Source organism: Eutrema salsugineum, unplaced genomic scaffold, assembly GCF_000478725.1.
Source record: "Eutrema salsugineum unplaced genomic scaffold, Eutsalg1_0 scaffold_5, whole genome shotgun sequence".
NCBI classification, from domain to species: domain Eukaryota; kingdom Viridiplantae; phylum Streptophyta; class Magnoliopsida; order Brassicales; family Brassicaceae; genus Eutrema; species Eutrema salsugineum.
Window position 1 is genome coordinate 5,700,572 of NW_006256612.1, and position 23,005 is coordinate 5,723,576.

A 23,005-nucleotide genomic window follows, 5' to 3' on the forward strand; every position below is an offset into this window, starting at 1 on the left:
TATGTTTACGTCTTTTCCAAAAAGATGTGTATTTTCGTCGTAATTTTGATTTTAAAATTCTAAACACCGAACCAGAGAGTAGGACCGGTCTATTGAGAACTATGCGTTGGTATTGTGTGTCTCCAACAAACGAAACGTGCCATCTTTTCCGCACGTGCCTGTAACGAAAGGCCGTAATTTGGCTAATCGATGAACGTTCCTCTCAACTCAGCCCTCTGAAAAAATTTCGATCTCCATCGTCAATACCCCAAATTTTAATTTCTCTGTTGCTTTCTGAGTTTCTGCTCTTCTCGAAGATTATTCCCTTAAGGGTTTTTGTTTGTTAGGAAATTAGGGTTCTTATCTTCCTCAAGAGATGACGACGAGTTTGGATCGGTGGGAGAAGGATCCTTTCTTTGCCGCTGCTGAGGAGGTTCAGGAATCTGCCGACAGGTTGCGTTTTCGAATCCTTACTTCTCCATTTCCTCATCCTTTAGCTGATGATTCTCGCAAAATTTTTGTTCTGGATCTGTGAAATTACAACTGTCATTGTTGATGATGTAATGTCGATTTGTCTGTTGCTTCGTATTCGGGAATTAGGACTCTGATAATCAAGTTTTAGATCTTGAATCCTCACAATGTTGTGCCTGTGTGTGGTATCTTGGATTGATTTGTAGGATGGAGTCAGCTTACAGGACATGGATCAATGGGAAACAAGGCTCTTCAAATGTATGGGACGACTCTGAGCAGCTTCACAGGGACCTTCACGCCGCACTCGGAACCACCAAATGGCAGGTTTCTTTCTTTCTTTCCTTCTCTTTTTTTCTCGTACTCGATTCGAATTTGTGGAATGTTGATTTGCTTTCTTTAAGTGAAAATTGTATCTTTTTTTTGCTGCAGTTAGATGAATTCCAACGAGCTGTTCAATCTAGCTACGACAATCGTTTGAGTGATGAAACTCGAGATAGGCATCGCGAGTTTACATTCGCAATGGAGACTCAGGTTGCGAAAATCGAGAAATCTCTCAAGGAAGCTGCGCAATCTGACGGCAAAGGAACTCCGAGATGGGTGCGTTTGGATGAAGATGATCGTAATGAGCTTGCCCTCTTCTTGACTGGACCATCTGAATCCGAAAAGAAACAACTTTCAACAAATCGTGGCAAAGCAAATCAGCTTCCAGATATGTCAAGTAAAGAGGCAAAGACGCATGGACATAGAAGGGCGGCAAGTGCTACTGCTGATATCGGTGCTTGGAACGTCGCGGTTTCTTCTGATGATGGTTTCGTGCAAAAAACTTCTGATGAGCCACTGGTTCAACCTCCACGGAAAGTTCCCAGCTTCTCTGGTTTCCTCAATTATATGGAACCTGGGTCCAAAAACTGCATTAGAAAGTGGAAAGCCTTAGATCGTCAAGGAGATTCTGATGCTGCGTTATTACCTATCCAAGCGAACCAAGTAAGATTCTCCTCAAAACGCAAGTTTTTCTTTCCCTCCTGCTTACAAAAAGTCTTATAACTAAAAAAGGGATTTTTAATTTCTCAGCAAGTCATGAATGGATGTTTTGAGAGGGACAAAAGTTGTATGGAATGTGAGGACTGTTACGAAAAGCAGCTTCATGGTTGGTATGGAGCTCTACAAAGGCAACTTCAACGGTCTCAGTATCGGATGCGTTATAGTAAATCCGTTCAAGCTGCAATTTGGATTCTTCTTTTACTTCTTCTTATAGGTAATATTTACTGAATTGAAATTTTGTTTCTTTCTGTAATCAAAGATCTCACATGCATATTTGGATAAGTTTTGAGATAGCGTGTTTTGTCGTTGCAGTGGTAGTCGCGGTGCATACAATGTAGAAGACTGCTATGGAATACCACGTTTGAGTTTATTCATCCTCGATGTCACGGGTTGTTCAACTGCGAAAAGGATGGATTTGGCAATCTACACTTTTACTGTACAGTAATTCCACTGTTTTTGGTTGTTCTGTAATATAGAAATGCATTTTTTATTCGATTATATGAAACGGTATCTTTGATAAGTAAGAAAGAATCTTGACACCTCTTAGATGCAAAGTAAACGCACTCTAGAGTGGAACATTGTGGACTTGGGATGTTTTGTAATACAGAATGCATTTTTGATCCGAATGTAATTCTTCAATGAGAAATAAGGAAAATGTCAGACTTTTTTGTTTCTTCTTTTACAATCAATCCGAACAGAGTTTTTCTCAGATATTTTGGGACATTGAAGCACACGAGGGCAGGCTGCTAAGTGTTTTTGGACATGTTATCCACCTTAACCTCATGTTTATCCGTCTTCTCTAACTCGATGCCTTGAAATGTAAGTCTAGATGATCGGTAGTGACTCCCGAAGGCAGACCCAAAACCCCAACCGAGGCCTAAACCCACTCCGCAGCCGCCACCTTCAAATACAATATTGCATTGAGAGTTTTGTGATTAAAAGACTTGATGCAAGATTTACCCATTATCTGCTTTTGTGTAGAGAGAGAGACGCAGAGGCAGATGTTTCAATGCTTACCTACACCAACGCCTAATACATTCAAAGGCATTCCTGCAAGAAAGCAACAACAAAAACACTCTAATTCAGTACTACGCACTGATCCAATTTAAGATATATTTGTGTGTCTGTCTGTTTGCAAATAGTATGAATCCATCAAATGTAAGCTGTCAATGGCAAAGGACTCTGATTCTAGGCATGAGGTTTTAAGTATACCATTCAGTTAACAAGCACGTAGATGAAAATACAGATTTGTACACCAATTAGCAAGTAAAGATGATGAAAGAAGAAGCAATTGTATAAACCCTAGGAGTAGATAGATGATCTCAAAAACATCACAAAACCAAACAAACAAAGCAACAATGAGAGTGTGGTTTTGCGGCATTATATCGAAACGAATAGTCAGAGTGTAGTGTTCCTATATGAAATGATTCTATCAATCTGTGAAATTCAAACCAAATCCTTGGAGTTTCAAGTGAAGTTAAAGTTTGTGAAGGAACCTCCAAAACCCCAGCCAACGCCAAATCCACAGCCAACACCGAACCCTAGATAATTCCAGATTTGATAGAGAAAAAATTACGAGGCGAATCAAAAAAAAAAAAAAAAAAAGACAACGGAGAAACAACTGCGAATGGGAATACCGAATCCAACACCAACTCCAGTGAAGTCAGAGAGCACCATAATCTTCCGAAGAGAGAAAAAAAAACAAAAATTGAATTAGGAATCGATAGATAGATAGATAGAGGCAAAGAGAGTAGAACTGGTGAATCTGAATCAACCGATACCTTGTTTGTTGTTGGTGAATCTGCGAACCGGATACTGTCATTTTTATGAACCGGTTATTTAAAACTCAACAAAACTAATGAACCGGTCTATTTTTGTTCAAATTTGTGAAACCGACGAACACTTCTAAAATGATTTTCGATTGTGATAGCGGACCGGACCGGACATACTAATCTACTTGCGTACCAAACCCGTAGCTTGGTCTGACTGAACATATATGTATTTTGCTCGCATTATACAAGTTCATTGCGAACTAGTCTCCGTTTTCGGACCGATATGGTAGACTAGTGTTTCTTCTGAATCTCATTAAAATCTCTCTGAATTATCACAGGATAAGTTTATCTATTGGTCTGCTCAATTGCAGACTAAAGTTCGTGAACGAACGAACAGATTCTTGGTTTGAACACAGATAGTAGGTCTGTAGGTGCATAACAACTTATACATTGTTGGTTAGTTTGTGCTACAATATACACTACAACTGACTTTGGATTTATTGATGATACAGAAAAAAAACAGGGAAATTAGTATTTTTAGGGAAATTAGTATTTTTAGGGTTTCTTCTATCAATCATAGTCTTTGAAACTATATAAAATAAAATAAAATTGGACTGACTTACTAAGTTGTTCCTGAAAAAAATAGATACTATACACATTCCTCTAACATTATGCAGCAAAGAGAACGAAATTCTCCCTACGCTCTATTTACATCTTCAACGGAACTTCCTACAAGAATTTTTTTAGCTTCTCAACAATAGCAAAGTAGAAGAAACTGTTTTGAATGAGTTTATACACATTAATCTCCTGCGTCCCAAGCTTCACTGGAAACTTGTTCCCGACATCAGCCATTTTTCTGGCGGGTCGCTACTGAACCCTGCAATGTCTTAATTTTGGGGCCTTGAGATGAGTCTTCAACGTGAGAATCGAATCTGAGTTCAGAAGGTGGAATGAAGCAATCCATAGACAACCCAGGGACATTGAACGCAATCTCATCGATGACCCATGCTTCTTGCATTGTCGTCTTCGTGTTATGTCCCGATGACATATCTCCAAACCTTAAAAGTGTAGCCACGGATCTACCAGAGTGAGCTATCACGATACCTTCGATCGGTTTGTAGTCTTCTAGGTATGAATTGATGGTCGTCTCCCAGTAAACTGCTTCGCCTCCAACGTTTTGGATTCGGGTTAATTGGGAGTCTTCTAAGTGAACAAGAAGACCGGTTTTTTGGCTGAAGTAACCGAACAAAGTATGTCTTATGGTCTCTGATGCACCTTCGCTTCTAGCTTTGAGTGTTGCCGGGTCTGCACATAGCTTGAGAATGAAACAGTCTTCTCCATCAATCTTTTTTTCTCCTATGCACCTTGCATTTGCAAACATGTTCGCTGTGGTTCTTGGGTCAAGTCCCTGAAAGTATACAACAGTAACAATTTTAGCTACGCAAGCAAAGAGAAAATGGATGACAAAGGCTTCCCTTGGGACCAGATATCGGACCTGAAGAGCGCGTCGCAATGGTCTAACCGGTCCTTTTGCAGCATGAGGTCCAAGCCATGGTGTGTGCCTCCACACAAGCTTCCCGTCGCAACCGGCAAGGACCTTGCTCCCACCAAGAACAAGCTCCATATACCACATATCAGGATTCATATGCCACAACACAAATCCTCCAGACTCAACAGCTTTCGACGAGTTGTTCTTGCTCTTTGAACCCTTTGAGCCTGTCTCAAACTCCGAGGCCACTGTTCTGATTCTTCCCATAACATACCCATTTTGCACAGAACTATGGAGCTTTTGACCACCTGATGCAGCCGTATACTGCTGAAGGATGTACTGCGCAGAGGAGGTTTCCTGAAATTCAAGTATTTCGTAAGAGTTATTAGACTTGACTCTGAACACAGTGAGACAACCATTCATAATGTGCCTCACAGATTAGACATTTTCTCCTAACTGGAAAATCCACGTTCTGAAGTCCTTTTTCTGTCTTCAAGTCTAAAGTGAAATCTACATGTTATTGATGATTTTAGCACCATATACATGATTCACAGAATGACAGAAAGCAGGAGAGTAAGAATTTGAGGAAGAAGGATCAGTAAAGCAGCTAATTCTGCTAAGAGAATTTATGTGATTCTCTCGTCAGACTAAAGAGAAGGCAAACAGAATGAACAAAAGTAGTTATGTAGAGACAAAACATATCGTTGAACAATTAGAGATAAAAAACGAGCGACAAATCTCAATTAATTGCACAATCCTTCTCCATTATTAGTCTGCAATTAAAAAAAATGATTCAGCTAATTCAACCAAGACTATAGCACAGAAGAGCATAAATCCTCGGGAAAAACCTCCAAATTTCAAGTAATTCGATGCCTCACTGACCTAATTTGAGGAAAACAACTTAAAAATGAGTTCATGAGAGTGAGAAAAGAGCGAAAGAAAGCTCACCATGGGAGTATTCTTGATGGAGAGATGTGGAAGGAGATCCAGAGCACTAACGTGCACAGGACCAAGTGGTGCGCCAAGAACACCGAGCAATAGCCTCAGATCCGTCCGTTTGAAGCCGGAAGACGAAGATACCGAAGGCGGAGCCACCGGAAGCTGACATTTCATCCAATTGTACCACCGTCTCTCGAACCTCGAGTAATCTCCACTGTTTCCGGATTCTTCTCCGTCTGGATCAGGACCTTCTATAACCGGCGGGAGCATCTCAGACATGTGCCGGTCCGGTTGCGAGACGTAACGACCTTTCCGGCGACGGATGATGATCGGAGAGACGCCTCTCACGGGGCTCTTGGATCGCGATCGCCGGGAATGTGACTTGGAGAACAAACCGTGCTTCTTATCCATACTCGTACAAGGAAGTGTTGGTGAGTGAGACAGAGAGAGAGAGAGAGAGAGGAGGGGTTTGGTGCTAAAGCTTGAGAAAAAAAGTGAAGAGAAATGTTGCGTTGAAGGGAAGGTTGCATATAAATGTCGAATTTAATTCGTTAAGACGCGTTGTTAAATGTTAACCATTTCTTTTGATATTTTTAATTACCTATTTCCGAGTTCTTAATTAGTTTTTGTTTGTTTTTGGCTATTTATTTAGGTTGCAAATCTTGGAAAATACTACTGTTCGACATGAAAATAATAAAAAGGCCTAAAGTTTCATTATTATAATGCCACTATTTCTTTTGAAATTGTTTTACACTATCCATTTATTTATATAAACCAAAAAAATATTTGTCTTCTTTCTCTCATATCTAACTCGGTCCACATTGGATAAGAAGAAAAGTGAGAAAGGAAGAATTTGTTTTATTAATCCCTAGCTATATCGAGGACAAAAACTACTTCAAAAGTATATAAATGGTAGTCTTATATAGTAGTGAGTCTTTTCACTTAATGTGACAGAAGTTTTGTTAAAATGTGAGTCTTTTCACTTAATGGGACAGAAGTTTTGTTAAAACTAAGTATTATTAAAATTGTAAATGAATATATCATTATATATTTACGATACTTTAGTTAAAAGCAGCATATATTAGTGAGCAATTAGCCTTAAAGAACACGAAAGGCATGCCCTTAGAGATAGCAATTAAAGGTAGAACACGCAATTGAGTGTGATGATGCTAAAAGCAAATGTATAAACGAGTATGGTTGTGCATGAGCATGAGCCACCAAAAGTCAACATAACACAAATTTATACAAAAAGAGTCTTGCTTTTCTGAAGTTTTTAATTTGTTAAAGGGGGTTGAATTCATGGGACCAAATTAGAAAATCCGGTGATTATTTTGTTGCTCATTGTCATCTTTAACCTCACAATAACCATTTTCGATGGTTATTCTAGACTCTCAAGTGCACTTTTGTGTGTTCAAGTTCAATAAAGATGATTAACCTATTTATAAGAAAGTACCAAAACTCTAAAATCTTAAAACATAATTCTAATTAATTATTTTAAGTTTTAAAATAAAATACAAAATAGAACGTGTTTATTATATATAAGTCTAAATTTATCGGTAATTATTGAAATTTTAGAGAACCACTTTCATTATCATAAAAATTAGAAATCGACGTTCATTCTACAATATTATAGTGAAGAAGAAGCCTATACCAATGGCCCACTTGAAGGGACGAATCGATCATTACAGCTTTTTATGAAAAAAAAAAAAAAACTTGTGTGATTTTGTGCTCGTTTGTGTTAGCTAGCTAAGAAAGAAAAGAAACTAAAGTGCATATGATGATAAAATATTCTGATATCGTCAACGTGAGGCGGGAACTAACGGTGACATGAGGCTGGGAATATAAATAGATAAAATAAAAAGGAGTCGGTGTATGTAATTATAAATGGTGATGATAAACGCTGAGCATGCGAGTTTGGTCCATTGATAATAATGACAACTTTTTTGCAAACAATCTTTGGGAGACCGAAAAATATACAAAGATAAAAGATAAGAAAACCTTACATAGACATTACTTAACACAAAAAAGATTAATCAATTTTAATAATTCACCAATCTTGGTAATCACTCATGATGATATACATATATTAAGGGTTTTGTTTTACAACTCCTACTGTCATAATTAACGCGGCAATATGAGTTTTACTCAATATGAGTTTTACTCAATATGAGTTTTACTCAATATGAGTTTTACTCAATATGAGTTTTACTCTAGTTACAAAAAAAAAAAAAGAGTTTTACTCAATTCAGTCGATTTAATTGAATTACAACTTCATCCATTCAATATGGGAAAATAAATGTATGAAAGAGTAAATCTTCTTAGTTTAGTGGTTGACTAAAGATTTATTATATTAAAATATACGAATTTAAATTCCTGAAAACAAATTATTAATATAGCGAAAGTAAAGCTGTTCATTACAGTTTTGCATGTCAAAATAATAAATATAGTACAACAATTCATTGCTTCTAAATTGTCCTGTAAATGCAATCGATTCCACAACGTAAAGGCGAAAGCAAAAGAGTACCCGATTACAAGATTGATCTTTCGAAAAACTCAAAGTACTAATGTTGGGCCGCAAAGATCACTAGCACAAGGTCCGTAATAAGTAATGAACAAAGCAAAAAACATATAAATAAAATATGATTCTGATACAAAGAAACACAGGACTCTGGCTGAGGAGATTCTGACTAATGAGACCTACCACACAAACCTAAAAACAACATATAATTAAAGAACCAACAGATACCATCGACAACACTGAGTCAAAGTCACACAAAAAAAAAAAAACAACACGATACAGCAATTACTACTAATCGTAGCCTCCTCATCTATTTCAAACAACATGTCTATGTCCAAAGATTGAGTTTCTCGAGCACTTTCCTCCCATATCTGTTGCACCTCATGAACGGATGATTCCTTTTTATATGGTACAACAATGCATTTCGCATATCAGCCTATATAAGACATGCGAAAAGAAGATAAGCTCATCATTTCACACAAAACGAGTCTAAAGCATGTTCATATATTACCTGAGATACTACCCATGCAGTCTGAATCACATAGTTTCCAAACGGATTCACAAGAAGTGAATCAATGTCACTTATCAGCTCGTTTACAATTTTCCTCGAGTTAAATTGTCTACTTGTCAAACACCTTTGCACCGCGTGACTCCCATACTTGTCACAAGAGAGTTGGGCATAATTCCCATCGAAATATTTCGAGAGAGCAGCTGCCACATGAAAATCTTCCAACTCCAACACAAACTGCACTACATAGTTTCTGACAAAAATAACAAAGATGACTTTAACATGAGCAGAAAAATGTGTTCTAGATAATGTTTAACCGATAATCATGTAACTTGTATAATCCATGCATATAATTTTACCCGTAGCAATTCACGCATAGACTCATAGAATGGGTGATGATCTTCTCAATCAAAGGATCCCTTATTTCTTGATAGGATTTTCCAATGCATTGTTGAAGCATGCAACATCCAAACTGATCAATTGCAACTTGATAACAATTTTGAGCTATCACTTGAAGAAGATACTGTCAAGTATAGAATACAAAGACCAAGAAAAACGTCAGCAACAATTATATATAAGTTCGAACCAACTAAAGATAAGATTTATGGTCTTGTCATTGCTCATTTTCTTGTAATACAAGCAATAGAGTTGTGAAACCTCCACAACTGGTGTCTTCATTGTATACTTATTGTTGGAGGTTCTACAACATATCACTAAAAAAATTTAGGCTTGGAAATTATGTAACTGTTTAGAAGCTTACTCTGTTTTGTGAAGGAGAAAAATGGGTGAAGCAGAACAAAATCACATGGTTCGCATTGATGCTCTTGGTCAAAACAAGTGCAACATGACATAAAGTTACCATCAAGCGGGAAATTTGCTCATCAGAACCAAGACATCGCATCAAATCTTGTATTGCATGAGTTCTGCTATCACCAAAACAAAAAAATACAGATAATCAATTACAGATCAAATAGACATAAGAAAGAATATCAGAAGTGCGTGCGTACCCATGAGAATCGCCACAAATCCTAATAAACTGAATAGGTTGCTGAATTACTATATCCAAAACCCGAGTGATCTGCTCATCGGTGCATTTCTCAAAAAGCTTTTGAAGGACTTCATGGCCAATAGGGTCAATCATCAGCTCACAGACCTGTGAGACCAAATCTTCAAATATCTTATCAATCGTCTTCCTTGAACCTTCAGCAATCACCTTTAGCAACCGTTGGGACTCTCCACGGTCTTTAGCACGTGATAGTGTAGTAGCCGTAACCCTAAAGCTACACATAGTGTAGAGATCATGATAACTCCAAGGACTTTGAACAAAAAGATTACTTGGAGAAAAAGGAACGTTTCCTAAATTTCCATTAAAGCCAGTACGTGAAGAACTCATCACACCATTATTGCTACGTCCGTGAAAACCATGATTATATGACTTATGAGCTCTATACCCATTAACACAATCATCCATTGGATACAACAATCTCTGCGACTGCTCTTGCTGATAATTCAAAGGAAGCGAGTACTCATTGCCATTCATACCACGATCTCGACCGTTCAAAGGAAACTGATTGCTTTGACAATTATCAATCAGCGGCTGTGGACAAGCGTTTACACCGGTGACATCTAATCTTCTAAAACTAGACTCTAGGCTTTGCAAATCTGACAAAGAAGGAGATGGAGAAGCTCCGGTTTCAAGAGAGTAATAATCATTCAAGGAGAAACAATACATACTGTCGTGATAAGCTCTGAGTCTCTCCCGTAGAAGCTGCTGATGCTGATCCGGAGTCAACGGCGAGGAAGCCACCACCGGGTGCACATCTCCTCCATTCTGGTTAGTCATCATAACTCTGACCGATCGTGGAGAAGAAGCAAAGGAGAAAATATAAGATCTATGAGAGAAAGTATGAGAAAATCTCAAACGGAAAGATATTGTCAAGAAAGATTTTCTATTGTTTTTTTAGAGATTTATCAAAAAGGAAAACAAGGAAATATAAAGGAAAAAATATTAATGAAAGATGTAGTCAATAACTAGAAGAAGCTGTTAAGGTAATTACGGGTGATTAAAATGTGGAAAATCAATTAATGTACAATTGTATATATGTTTAAAATCTCTATGATGCAAGTCTTTGTGACAGTAAAAGGTTTTTCTTTCTTCGTCCCATGCTTTTTTTTTTTCAGTTATACAGTCAAAAGTCTCCATCACCTAGCAAATAAATTTTTCTTAATCATACATGATTATTCATTTGGACACATGTAACAAATCACAAAACAATAACTAAATAAAAATAAAACAAAACACAACAATTATTTTACACCAATTGATTGGTTTTTCCAAGCAATTTCCTATCAAAATTTTATAGGCCTACTTTTCTTTCTTTTTTCTTTTCAATTTAAAGCAGCATTTGATTCATTAGTTTTTTTTTCAATTTTTAACTTGAAACTTATTTTAAAGCTACTTCAATAATATAAATGTTTGTAAACTAAATAAGAATAAAAATGGATCAAAATATAAATTTTATTATTATAATATATTTTTAAATTTTTTTATGGTTTTAATGTTTTACTTTTTTATTTAATAACATAGTTTTGACATTTAAGTTGAGCAATTTTTTTTACTTTAAAAATTAAGAGTGTTAAGTGAAAACGTAATTGTAACTTTAAGAAATGTATAAAAAGCATTGATTACAATTTTTAGATCAAGTAGAGATATATTTGGCGAATCAGTCTCACATTTTAAATTTTGACAAAAAGAAGAAACGAGGATACCCCTTTCTTTTTATGAAGAAACTGATGTTAATTTTGTTATTATTTCCTACTTTAAAGGAAACTGAATAGTAATCTTTTCCACAACTTTTTTTAATCATTTTAAATCGGTAAAAAATATATTAAAACTGGCGCTCGTTGTCCCTCTTTATTTTATTAAAACTATTAATCGAGCATAACGTCTCTACTTACAGAACAAGAAGAGATTTACACGGTTCCTGAGAGAGTTTAAAAGCTAAACAACAAAACCATCTCTAATGGTTGCGTTCTTCACCACAACGGTAATGCCTGACCTTATGTAAAACCCTTCCTCTGGCCTATCTCCTTCTTCCACGCCCTGCCACACCCAAAGACAAACCAAACATCAGACAACCAAAAAACCACTTCGAAAATTAACAAAAGATCTATCAAAAAAGCATACATCTGCATTTGCTATGACCACGTTCTTCCCGATCTTGGCGTTCTTGTCGATGATACAGTTCCTGTATTAATACAACACAAGCAAGACGATGAATATACTATACGATAAAGATGCTTCAAGAAACCTTATTGTCTCTATTCAGAGAGAAAAAGTTTTGACCTGATCTTGGTGTTCTCGCCTACCCCTATCGGAACTTTCCTTTCTGCTAACAGAGAAGCTATTTCAGCTTCCGTTTGGTAGAAATCTGCACCCATCATCATCGTATCCTGAAGCTCTACTCCGGACTCTACACGTGATCGTATGCCCACAATAGAGTGTTGCACACTGCATTCTCTCAAGAAACATCCATGTGAAACTATAGAATCAAGAATCTGCAATTTTCAAGAATAGATTTTAAATAGTTAGAATCGATGAATCATCAACTGGAGTCACGGGATAAACGGATTCAAGAAGCCGTACCCTGCATTTATCAACTTTGGTAGGTGGCAAGAATCGTGGAGAAGTGAAGAAGGGTGTTTTTGGATCGTAAAACTGGAATTTAGGAGGCTGCCAAAAACAGAAATTTAATGGCATGATTAGATTTCACCAAGTCAACAAAACTGTTATGGAGGTAAAAACAGTAGGATCGGTAAAAACCTGTTCCGTGAGGGCTAAATTGGCATCAAAGAATGATCCTATGGTTCCAATATCCTCCCAATAGTCATTGAACAAAAATGCCTAGCCAATTCCATTTTGTATGTAGCAGCAAGTTAGTAAATATAAGAAGAAGACTGATATGTTAAGCTAAACAGAGAGGAAAAAAACAAAAAACCTGGACATTATGCTCCTTTACGGCCAATGGGATGATTTCAGAACCAAAGTCATTGGAAGTAGGATAACTCGATCTTAGAAGCTTAAGTAAGACCTCTTTTCTAAACACATAAACACCCATTGATGCAATGTATGGGAATTCTGCAGCTTCTTTTGGTGGTAGCCCAAGAATTGAAGTGTCAACTTGCTGAAAACACGGAAAAAAAACACAAGTTCATGTAACATTGCAAGCGCAATTGCGTTGTGAACGTTTTGAAAAAAAAAAAAAACAATCATTACCATTGCCTGTAAGTCATTTCCCTTTGGTTTTTCGGAGAACTGAACGATTTGTCCAGACTCGTCAATTTTAAGGAGCCCATAATCCGAAGCACGGCTGTGAATAAGAAAAAGTAAAATAAAAAAACTGGAGAAAATAATCAAGAAAGTAAGGCAAGAACATGGTTAATGATTGATCCTCAAACACACCTCTCATCCATGGGAAGACAAGAAACTGTGATATCAGCATTTGACTCAATGTGCTTCTGCAAAAGCAGACAAAAATGAAACAGAACTCTCATGAAGCTCAGTGTAAACAAATAAGAGGAATGAAACAAACCTGCACAAAGTTCATATAATCCATCCGATAGAGATGATCACCAGACAAGATCAAGACATGTTCCACATTCTTTGTCTTGGCATCCTGTTAAACACCACCAAATTATGTTTCCACCACATTTTTATGCACCGACAAGAACACTTAAAAGAGAATAAAAGAGCACCTCGAAGACCCATATGAATTGCCTAACAGCATCAGCAGTTCCCTGAAACCACTTCTTTCCTGCATCTCCTGAAGTTTGTGTTGCAGCAAGAACCTAGTCATTCACAGAGGAAACACTTTAATAACAAAACCACAGGAAGATAAAACTATTCTATTGCGGGTAATGCTATCACCTCAACAAACCCATCACCGAAATTAACTCCATTTCCAAAGTTGTAAGTGCGAGAAAGATGGCGATTGAGAGAGAAGGAGTTGAACTGAGTTAAGATGAAGATCTTTCTAATACCACTGTTGATGCAATTGCTCATCGGTATATCTATGAGCCTGTAACACCCTCCAATCGGCACCTACGTTCATCAACAAGTTCGGAACCTCATCGACAATAAAAATCAGAGAATCATCAAAGACAATGGGCAAAACAAAACGCTCCTCACCGCAGGTTTTGCTCTCTTGCTTGTAAGAGGGAACAAGCGAGTCCCAGCACCACCACCTAGTATAATAGATGCTACATTCTTTGGGTCTGCTCTTGGAGTTCTCAAGAGAGGTTCCTGAAAATGCATTTCTTCTTTATATCAAAAAAGGACTTGGAAGAAAAAATAGCTACTTAGGAACTTGTGTTGAAGTTGTAACTTCTCTTGCCCAACCAAGCCCTACAAATCAACACCAATTAAGATTCCTCACTCCTCACAAATCCATCACTCACTAGCTGCTCCCTAACCGACTCAGAAAAGTTACAATCTGCTACATTCAGTTCTAGACTAGTTATGGACCTATGGTAGACCTGTAGCTCAAATTCGAGCTATTGCATTTCTTCAAGTAGACCCATTGTGCCTTGGCTTATCAGTAACCTTAACTTCTACATAAGTCATCCACAAATGTCACCAGGCCTTGGGTTTATAAGGACTCTTAACACCATTAGAAGTCATTACAACACAGTCCAACTCAAACTCCAACAAAAATTGGACACGAAATCAGGCAAATTCAAATTGACCAGTAAAACTGACTTCAACTTATTTCAACGCACAACATAAACTACAATCCACTGAATACAAGGTTCAACATAGCCAATAAAAAGAAAAATTGGAATTGCAAGTGTAGATACATACATGAGACTCTTGATCAACAAATGGGGTGAGAACAGAGCAAATGAGCTTTGTCTGGATCTTTTGAGGTCCACTGCTAATTTTCTGTATCCTCAGATTACTGGCCTTGACAACTTCGGCTCCCCAGAACGCACTTGGTCTCTCAGAAACAACTTGTTTCTTCATACCAAAGGGACTCGTACACTGAAGCTTCATGGCTGAACAGTAAGACTCCATAATTTCTTAGAACAACTCAGATTTTCTCCAACTTCTCGAAGTAAAAACAATCAATGGAACTGAAGGAGCAGACGAAGACCAGAAACTTAAAAAAAAAAAAGCTTTAGAAATGCCCAGATCAAAAAGTGAAAATTTTTATATCCAGATTCGATTTGAGGGTTGTGAGTAGAGAATAGAATCAACAAGTCGACTAATTTAACAGTGGAACACCCCCTGAAAGTTCTCGCAAGTGGTGAGAAATGAGTGTGAGCTTTCAACTTTTAGACAGTAGAAGAAACGGAAAAGTGAGCGAGATCAAAGACAAAGAGATGTGTGTATTTATCAAAAGAAAAAAACAAAAAGAGAAGCAATGTGATGCGTATGATCCTCGTGATCTTCTGACGAGAACACCGCCAACCCTCGGAATTGTTTTTTTTTTTTTTGAAAGAAATCTCAAAAATCTAAAAGGGTTTTTGAAAACCGAGCCTACTTTTCACAGCGTATCTTCTTCAGTTGTCCATTTAAAGCATAAAACTATAGCAAATATCTAAGGGGTATTATTGGCATTACCACCACTGAAAATGAAAAAGATATGTTTCCCTTAACGGGATTTACAATTCGATTAAGTCAAATTCTTGTTAGGTAACTTAATCATCTGATTTTGGTCTTTAACGTGATTACTGTTTATGTAACAACTACTTTGGAGCTACATGAACTCTAAAAACTAAGTACATCGGTTGACCAATTAAATCTTGAAGGCTATATATTATTTACTATTCCACACAGTGTAACTCACCAAATCACCTTAGACTCCAAAAATATGGTGAGGAAAAAAATCCAGAACTCCGAATATTCAAAGAAATGGAAAAAAAAAACAGACTGTTATTGATTGGATGAAAATATATTTTGTTTTGACATAGAACAAATTACATAAGTTGATCCTTTTGAAATAAAGTAGAAATGTCTGACTACAATAGATAACATAAACTTTATTATATAAACCAAACAAAATAGATTCAGATGGATAATAGTTTTAGAGTATCCCTTAACTGAAGATGATTTTACTTTTTTTTTGTTTTGGGTAAAAATGTTAAAGATTACATTTTACATTGCAGACACTTTTTTTTTGTAATATTCAAATAACTAATGAATCTAGTCACTGACTCACTGATAAAATACAAGTGATACTCTATTATTATATAAAAACGTACAATGAATGTAGTAATTGAAGGTACAAAAAAATAATGGGGTACACAAAACACGTGTCAAGTTTCGTCCGGCGGTGTACGTTGCCCGAAGCGTGCTTATATATATTGGCCCGGTCGTTGCTGTACAGTGCAGCTTCACCTGCTCTTTCTCTCTTTGCCAACTCTTTCCAACCATTCTTCAGTCTTTTATTAATTATTACTTTATTATTCAAATTGTCTCCAATAATTCTATCGATTCTTCATATAATGAGTTTTTTATTTCTTTTTCCGGAATTGGACTTATTCACCTAATGCTTTTTTAGTCATCAAATTTCCACGACCAAACTATAAAGAAATATGATATATCCATTTGTTTCAATAATTCAACCACTTATATATAGATGTCTTTAATTATACCTCTCTATATAACATCTTCAACAAATGATTCATTTCCATTAGTGTGATTAGACAAGTAAAAAAAGTGACCATTCACTTTACTAAAACCTTCATTTGTCTCAAGAGAATTTAGAGAGAGAGAGAGAATTAAAATGGATTCGTTTGTTTCCGAGAATGTTGCGGCTGAGAAAGTTGTTGCCATGAAGAGGTTCGAGAGAAGGAGAAAGTTTTGGAAGTTTCTTCCTGTTATTGAAGCTCTCGTCGCCGTGTTACTCATACTCTCTTTGTTTACGTCGTCTCTCTCCGCCGGTGAGTATCTACGCCGGCTTATTTCCGGTGGTTTGACCGGCGGAATATTCATAATATTCGGAGTCGTGAACGTTCTCATAGCCCTGATATTCTCCTTATCTAACCACCAGAAGAAGAAGCTAATGATCGAACCTGATCTGTATTTTCAATACGTTTCCTCCTCCGCCGCTGCTCCTGTCGCCGCCGTAGTCTCGAAACCTTCGGCGTCTGAAAACGCAGAAAAGACTTCAGAGGTAAAGCCAAAGACGACGGACTCTCTCAGCTCCGTTACTCTGGAGAATAAAGAAACTATTTTAACCGCCGGAGAGGCTCGAATGGTGAGGCGAGAGATGGTCCGTGCGGTCAGTTCAGTGGCGGAGACAGCTGATCGTGCTATAAGGAGGAAGCGTGAAATGACTTTTCTGCCCGCAACTATGACTCATGATGATCATCATATTTACAGGAGGTCGAGATCAGAGAGGCTTAACCTACGGGGAGATCTTGGCCGGAGCATGAGACGGTTGTGCGAGATGGATGATCTGAGCAACGATGAGTTTCGATCAACGGTGGAGACTTTTATAGCAGGGAAGAAGAAGATGTTGTTGAAGGAATGGATGAAGCCGTGAAATGTTTATTCTAGCTTTTTTTTTTTTTTTTTTGTTTATTCTAGCTAGGAACACTATTATTATAGTATTATTATTAGCCTTTGATTAACGTTGAGTTTGGATATATATATTTCTTGTGAAATTGTGATCATTAGTAACAGTGGACGTAAATCATATATTTTTCTAGTAGGAGTGAAAACTTTCTTGTACGTTCCCTTATCTTAATCACTTCCTTTACCAGAGGTAAGATATGTGTAACTGAAAGATAATCATTTATTTAAAGACTCATCCGAATGGAATCGTTGCAGAGAACCAAGCTGCTTTTGTTCCAGGTCGAATGATAACAGATAATATTATCATAGCACATGAACTATATCATTCCATCAAAGCAAGAAAACGTCAATCGAAGTCATACATGACTTTGAAAACAGACATCACCAAAGCATATGATAGATTGGAATGGAGATTCCTCACAGAAACAATGCAGAGAATGGGGTTCGATCAGAAGTGGATTCAGTGGATTATGACTTGTGTTGCCTCAGTTACCTATTCAGTCCAAATTAATGGTTATCCAAAGGGTTTTATCCAACCCAAACGAGGCTTAAGACAGGGAGATCCGCTAAGCCCTTATCTATTCATTCTTTGTGCAGAGGTACTTTCACATCAAATGTTAAGAGCAATGACAGAAAGAAAGATCCCGTGTTTAAAGATTAGTATTCACAGCCCTGCAGTCAACCATTTATTATTTATTTGCAGATGATTCCCTTTTATTTACTTTGGCAAATCCAAAATCTGGCAGAGCTATAAAGAGAGTGCTTGCTTTATACGAAGCTACCTCAGGTCAAGCGATAAATCTTAACAAATCTACAATAACATTTGCTTCTCGCGTCCACAATAATGTCAAGACTCAAATGCGTAGATTGCTAGGCATCTACAATGATGGAGGAGGTGGAAAATATCTTGGAGTTCCAGAATTATTTGGAAGGAAAAAGGCTGATCTATTTCAATATATCTTAGAAAAGGTACAAGCAAAAACACAAGGATGGGATAAAAAGTTTCTTTCGCATGGAGGAAAAGAAATTTTACTGAAATCAGTTGCTATATCCATGCCTGTGTACTCAATGAATGTCTTCAAACTTCCAAAAAGGATTTGTGAAGAAATAAATGGGGTTTTGGCCAAATTTTGGTGGGGTAAAGGAGGTGATACTAAAGGTATGCATTGGTTTGCTTGGAACAGACTATGTACACCAAAAAAAGAAGGGGGGGGGGGTTGGGATTCAGAGATTTTGAAAACTTCAATCTAGCTTTACTTGGGAAACAGGTTTGGAGAATTCTACAGAATCCACATTGTTTAATGGCAAGGATTCTCAAAAGCAGATACTTCTCGGAACAGAGTGTACTTACTGCTAAAGAGGGGAGAAAAAACTCCTATATCTGGAAAATCACTTTTGCAAGGCCGTGACTTATTATTGAAAGGTTTGAGATTCAATATTGGCAATGGAAAGACAGTGAGCGCCTGGATTGACCCTTGGCTTCCTACTACACCACCTCGACCTCCAAGACCTCTACAGCAAAATCCGGATCATTGCTTTGTCAATGATTGGATAACAGATAACTTTCTGTGGGATGAAGAGAAAATACGAAGTGTGGTAATTGAAGAAGATGCAAACATCATCTTAGCTATGAGAATAAATGCCCGGAATACAAGAGATTATTTAGGATGGCATTACAATTCTTCAGGTCTTTATACAGTCAAATCGGCTTACTGGGTAGCCACACATGCCAACACAGATAATAGACCGACCCCTCCACCTGGTGATTCAGTTCTTAAAGCCAAAATATGGAAACTGCATACAGCTCCTAAACTGAAACATTTCCTCTGGAAGATGCTTTCACAAGCATTACCAATTGGTGAGTGTCTTAGGAAAAGACATATTACCAGAAATTCTCAGTGTCCAAGATGCCAAAACAGGGAGGAAACTATTTCACATGTGATGTTTGAATGCTACTATGCACAAAACACATGGAGAGCTTCAGGTTATCCAAACCTTTCCATCATTGATCCGGTCTTATCTTTAGAACAAAAAATGGAGATTCTGATCACACAACATGACACAATGCCTCTACATGTTCATCAATTGGGTTTCTGGATATTATGGAGGTTATGGAAGAGTCGTAATACTCTGATTTACCAGAAAAAAACAACTTCATGGAGGCAACTAATACAATGGGCAAGAGATGATACAAAGGAGTGGCAGGATACTTTTGACTTGGTCTCTAACAGACAAGCTCGAATTCAACGCAATATCATACCATCAACAAGTCAAACAACATTTTGGAAACGACCATTAAGGGGATGGGTGAAGTGCAACTATGACGGATCATATTGTTCAAACAAAAGATACAACAATGCAGGGTGGATAATCAGAGATGAAAAAGGAATCTACTTAGGAGCTGGTCAAGCAAAACACTTATCGGCCAATAATGCACTTGAATGTGAGTTTCAAGCACTATTTTCGCTCTGCAAAATTGCTGGTGCAAAGGATATCGGAAAGTTGTTTTTGAAGGTGACTCTCAAATGGTGGTTAATCTTATTTTGGGGAAAACAATCAACTTTGGAATCTACAACTGGGTATGGGAAGTGAGAGAATGGAGCAAGAAGTTCCAAGAAGTCAAATTTGCATGGGTGCCAAGAAATGCAAATCAACCGGCTGATTCTCTAGCTAAGCAACAAGTTTCAAATCATGGCAACTTTTATTTTCATAGCTATGTTCCCTCTAATATTATCAATGTATTACATAATGACTATGTCTGTTCTTCTTAATAATAATAATACAGACGTTAAAAAAAAAAAAAAGAAAGGAAATTTACTCCTTGATGAGATCGTTGATGGGCTTCAGAAAAACGTAAGGCCCAACCAGAAGTCGAACCCAGGTCGCTGGATTCAAAGTCCAGAGTGCTAACCATTACACCATAAGAACACGTTTTGTTGTCTATAGACGGTAAAAACTGTATAAATTAATAATATTAGAACTTTGATATTTTATTAATTTATGGAGTTATTAATTTATAAATTTCAAAAAAAAAAATATTTCTTATTTCTCATTAATTTTTTTAAAAATTGTATAATTTTAAAAAGTTTCTTTCTAAAATTTAAGATGAGTTTCAAAAAAAATTTAATTTAAATGAATAGAAAACATCACTAAAATACGAATAGATTATTTTATGTATATGTTTAAACAAGAATTTGTTTATGGTAAATATTAATTTATGATATTAATGGGACCATATATTTACATATAAATTTTGTTAAAGTTATTATCTTATTATCTTATCGAATTGTGTCGGCACAATTCCAAACTATAAAAAATTATTAATTTATAGTGTTTATTAATTTATTGAGTATTAATTTATAGAGTTTCTACTGGTATGTTAAACTCTTCAACGTCGATATAATCGATTTATATATTTTGCTAATGGCATGCAAATTTAAAGCAAGAGAAATAAATGTTTAGATAAAGCTCAAGAAATATATAGTGAGAAATATTTTTTTTGGTTAATATTTAATTGGGTTTCAATCAATATTTAATTGTTTTTTTGGGACTAAGAAACCATCCTAAATCCTGCGATAATGATGGTCTTAGGTATCCATTGGAACATTAAAGAGATTTTTGAGTGCAACGAAAACTAGCAAAAGTGGCCTAAACTACTTGCCTAAAGGTGTTCATGCCAATTTTCTTTTATCATGTAAGATTGAATTAATGACATTGTTTAGAAACCAAGTGGGGGTTTGTTTATTTCTCATTGTCGTTGCGGTTTAAGCAAATTATTTAGTAGTACCAGTAATTTAATTTAGTATTATGGACTAACTTAACGCCAATATAGTTTAGTTTAATGGAATTATGTAGCACCAAGCATTTACTTTTTTTGTGTTCTTTCCTTGATATGAAACAAACATTTGCATGGATCTTATGGTTCCTCGGACTACTTTTAGAAGTGTTTGGGTCCAATCCTACAAAAAGTCAGATAACTCGATGGGTAATGTGATAGAACTTTGATGTAATTCTATCGATAATCTATCTTTCTCTGGATAATTGTTCAATACTAAAATATCTTTCCTCTCATATCTGTAACCGTATCAGTTACGCACTCATAACGTACGTAACAGAATACAAAGCTCATAACGCTCTTCTACATACAAAATACGATACCTCTACTCGTACAATACTTTCTCTATTTATACTACTTTAATTTCTCTCCTTCTTCACGCACATGCTCCATGCGCTGCTTCTATTTACCTCTTCACTCTTTCACTGTCTTCTCTCGTCTTGAGTATACATTGAAGGGCTTATCAATACCCCCCCCCTCCCTTTAAAACGGATCTTGTCCTCAAGATCAAAGTCTGCAAACTGCTGTTTCACTTCCTTGGCAAGCATCCAACTTGTCTCGTGCGAGGGTAAATTCTTCCATGATAACAACACTTCCAATGCACCTTTCTAATTATAACGCATGTCCAATAAGTCCTCTGGTTCGACCACTAATTCATCATCAGCCGAAAGTTCTTGTGGCAAAGGCAGAACCATATAGTCTTTTCCCAATGCGGCTTTCAGTTGTGAGATATGGAAAACGGGGTGTATGCGAGATCCATCAGGAAGTTTAAGCCGATATGCTGCTTTGCCAATCCTCTCCAAAACTTCAAATGGCCCATAAAAACGAGCCGCAAGTTTCTGGCATATCCGACGAGCTACGGACATTTGACGATATGGTCGCAGCTTAAGAAAAACCTGTGAACCCACTTCGAACTCCACATCTCTTCTATGTTTATCCGCCTGAGTCTTCATCTGTTGTTGAGCCCGTAATAGATGTGCCTGAATCTGATGCAACATCATATCACGGTCTTTAAGCATTTTTTCCAACTCGAAGTTATTTGTAGAGCCTTCTTCAAACTTCACAATAGCAGGAGGTTCACGTCCATATACAACTATAAAAGGTGATGTCTTTAGCGCAGTGTGAAAGTTGGTGTTGTACCCAAAGTTCAGCCCAAGGAAGATATTTTGCCCATGTTCTCGGATGTGAGGATGCAAGACATCGCAAGTATGTTTCAAGACACCTGTTTAGGACCTCCGTTTGTCCGTCTGTTTCCGGATGAAACGCCGTGCTATACTTCAACTTTGTTCCAGATTGCTTGAAACATTCTTTCCAAAATTGACTGAGGAAAATTCTATCACGGTCCGATACTATAGCTTTTGGAAATCCATGTAGTCTCACGACGTCCTTTATGAATTTATCCACGACATCCACCACTGTAAAAGGATGTTTGAGACCGATGAAATGGCCATACTTGCTCAGCCTATCCACTACCACAAAGATAGCATTTACTCCTGATGAAGCTGGCAACCGTTCTATAAAATCCATACTGAGCTCCTCCCAAATGGCTTGAGGTATTGGTAATGGCTGGAGTAGACCCGCAGGTGACAATGTAGAGTATTTATGTGTCTGGCACACATTACACTCAGTCACAAATTTCTGAATATCTGCTCGCATGCCATCCCAGTAAAATGATTGTTGTATCCGCTTCAACGTTTTCAAAATTCCCGAATGTCCTCCCACTTTCCCTTCATGTAACTCAGTTATCAACAGTGGAATATATGCTGAAGTTGCTGGAATTACCAAACGTTTTTTATATCACAATTTATCATCCACCACCGAGTAACCTGATTTAACCTGTTCTCCATCTTTGATCCTTGAATCAGTTGCTGA

General features: G+C 37.0%; 6 protein-coding genes across 6 annotated transcripts; 2 read left to right on the plus strand and 4 right to left on the minus strand.

Moving 5' to 3' along the window:
- The first annotated feature begins 200 nt into the window (after positions 1–200).
- Positions 201–2,153, plus strand: LOC18992294. Its single transcript, XM_006415673.2, has 5 exons — positions 201–432; positions 657–774; positions 880–1,434; positions 1,522–1,705; positions 1,804–2,153. Exons 1-5 carry the CDS (start codon positions 356–358, stop codon positions 1,827–1,829), a joined length of 960 nt encoding a protein of 319 aa, XP_006415736.1. The 5' UTR covers positions 201–355; the 3' UTR covers positions 1,830–2,153.
- LOC18992295 (protein TRIGALACTOSYLDIACYLGLYCEROL 5, chloroplastic) lies at positions 2,011–3,296 on the minus strand. Its single transcript, XM_006415675.2, has 5 exons — positions 3,273–3,296; positions 3,129–3,171; positions 2,988–3,032; positions 2,509–2,541; positions 2,011–2,392 (listed from the first exon to the last, which is right to left on the minus strand). Exons 2-5 carry the CDS (start codon positions 3,166–3,168, stop codon positions 2,238–2,240), a joined length of 273 nt encoding a protein of 90 aa, XP_006415738.1. The 5' UTR covers positions 3,169–3,171; positions 3,273–3,296; the 3' UTR covers positions 2,011–2,237.
- Positions 3,297–3,842: 546 nt separating this feature from the next.
- LOC18992296 lies at positions 3,843–6,170 on the minus strand. The gene is made up of 3 exons (XM_006415676.2): positions 5,701–6,170; positions 4,759–5,109; positions 3,843–4,671 (listed from the first exon to the last, which is right to left on the minus strand). Exons 1-3 carry the CDS (start codon positions 6,100–6,102, stop codon positions 4,108–4,110), a joined length of 1,317 nt encoding a protein of 438 aa, XP_006415739.1. The 5' UTR covers positions 6,103–6,170; the 3' UTR covers positions 3,843–4,107.
- A 2,367-nt stretch (positions 6,171–8,537) lies between these two features.
- LOC18992297 (pumilio homolog 15) lies at positions 8,538–10,560 on the minus strand. The gene is made up of 5 exons (XM_024152233.1): positions 9,725–10,560; positions 9,478–9,640; positions 9,077–9,240; positions 8,721–8,970; positions 8,538–8,645 (listed from the first exon to the last, which is right to left on the minus strand). Exons 1-5 carry the CDS (start codon positions 10,558–10,560, stop codon positions 8,538–8,540), a joined length of 1,521 nt encoding a protein of 506 aa, XP_024008001.1.
- Positions 10,561–11,599: 1,039 nt separating this feature from the next.
- Positions 11,600–15,151, minus strand: LOC18992298 (glucose-1-phosphate adenylyltransferase large subunit 2, chloroplastic). The gene is made up of 13 exons (XM_006415678.2): positions 14,578–15,151; positions 13,906–14,019; positions 13,645–13,818; positions 13,473–13,565; positions 13,310–13,393; positions 13,180–13,235; positions 12,994–13,087; positions 12,716–12,901; positions 12,541–12,621; positions 12,364–12,450; positions 12,064–12,275; positions 11,905–11,965; positions 11,600–11,820 (listed from the first exon to the last, which is right to left on the minus strand). The coding sequence occupies exons 1-13, from the start codon at positions 14,788–14,790 to the stop codon at positions 11,719–11,721; spliced, it is 1,557 nt and encodes a 518-aa protein (XP_006415741.1). The 5' UTR covers positions 14,791–15,151; the 3' UTR covers positions 11,600–11,718.
- A 1,257-nt stretch (positions 15,152–16,408) lies between these two features.
- LOC18992299 lies at positions 16,409–17,277 on the plus strand. The gene has a single exon (XM_006415679.2). The coding sequence runs from the start codon at positions 16,505–16,507 to the stop codon at positions 17,264–17,266; it is 762 nt and encodes a 253-aa protein (XP_006415742.1). The 5' UTR covers positions 16,409–16,504; the 3' UTR covers positions 17,267–17,277.
- Positions 17,278–23,005: the final 5,728 nt, after the last annotated feature.